Source organism: Cicer arietinum, unplaced genomic scaffold, assembly GCF_000331145.2.
Source record: "Cicer arietinum cultivar CDC Frontier isolate Library 1 unplaced genomic scaffold, Cicar.CDCFrontier_v2.0 Ca_scaffold_3267_v2.0, whole genome shotgun sequence".
Classification (NCBI taxonomy): domain Eukaryota; kingdom Viridiplantae; phylum Streptophyta; class Magnoliopsida; order Fabales; family Fabaceae; genus Cicer; species Cicer arietinum.
The window spans coordinates 1-958 of NW_027336916.1; the positions used below are offsets into that span (position 1 = coordinate 1).

Below are 958 nucleotides of genomic sequence, written 5' to 3' on the forward strand. Positions count from 1 at the left end.
GGGAATAACCTAGAAAGATGCCCTCATCTGCCTTAGGATCAAACTTGCCTAGATGTTCTTTACTATTGTTTAACATAAAGCACTTACACCCAAAGACCCTAAAGTAAGATAGGTTAGGTTTTCTACCCTTGTATAACTCATAGGGAGTCTTTCTAAGTATAGGCTTAATAAGAACCCTATTCACTACATGAGTGGCAGTGTTTATGGCATCAGCCCAAAAGTATTTAGGAAGGTTAGAGTCCTTAAGCATGGTCCTAGCTAGCTCCTCTAAGGACCTATTCTTCCTCTCTACTACTCCATTTTGTTGTGGAGTTCTAGGGGCTGAATATATGTGTTGGATACCATGGTGTTCACAGTAGGTTTGAAAGGAATCATTTTGGAATTCACCTCCATGATCACTTTTAATGGATATGATTTTCTGGTTATTCTCATTTTGAACCAAAGTAGCAAATTTCTTAAAAGTTGAGAATGCCTCACTCTTGTGAGTCAGAAAATATGTCCATGTGAACCTAGTGTAATCATCTACCAGCACATACCCATATAGGTTCCCTCCAAAGCTTCTAACCTGAGATGGACCAAACAAGTTCATGTGTACCAACTGTAAGACTCTACTGGTTTGAACTAAGTCTATAGGGGGGAAAGAACACTTAACTAGCTTACTCCTCTCACAGGAGTCACATAACCTATCCTTAGAAAACTTCGTATTTGGGAGACCTAGGACTAACTGCTTTCTAACTAGTCTATTCAAGTGATCCATATGAATATGGGCCACTCTCTTATGCCACAGCCAGTTCTCATCAGCATTAGATAATAAGCAACATATATCATTTGCAGGTAAGGAATCAAAATCTATCATGTAAATATTGTTAACTCTTTTACCTGTCAATTTCATACCTTTAAATTCCTTATGCTCAAGTGTGCAACACATAGAAGTGAAATGTACCTGGAATCCCTTGTC

General features: G+C 38.4%; 1 protein-coding gene across 1 annotated transcript; it reads right to left on the bottom strand.

Annotated features, from left to right (window-relative positions):
* Window positions 1-526: 526 nt before the first annotated feature.
* Window positions 527-928, bottom strand: LOC140919145 (uncharacterized mitochondrial protein AtMg00300-like; the record flags this gene model as incomplete). The annotated part of the gene is made up of 1 exon (XM_073364707.1): window positions 527-928. A coding segment is annotated over exon 1 (402 nt), but the record flags the coding sequence as incomplete, so codon positions are not given.
* Window positions 929-958: the final 30 nt, after the last annotated feature.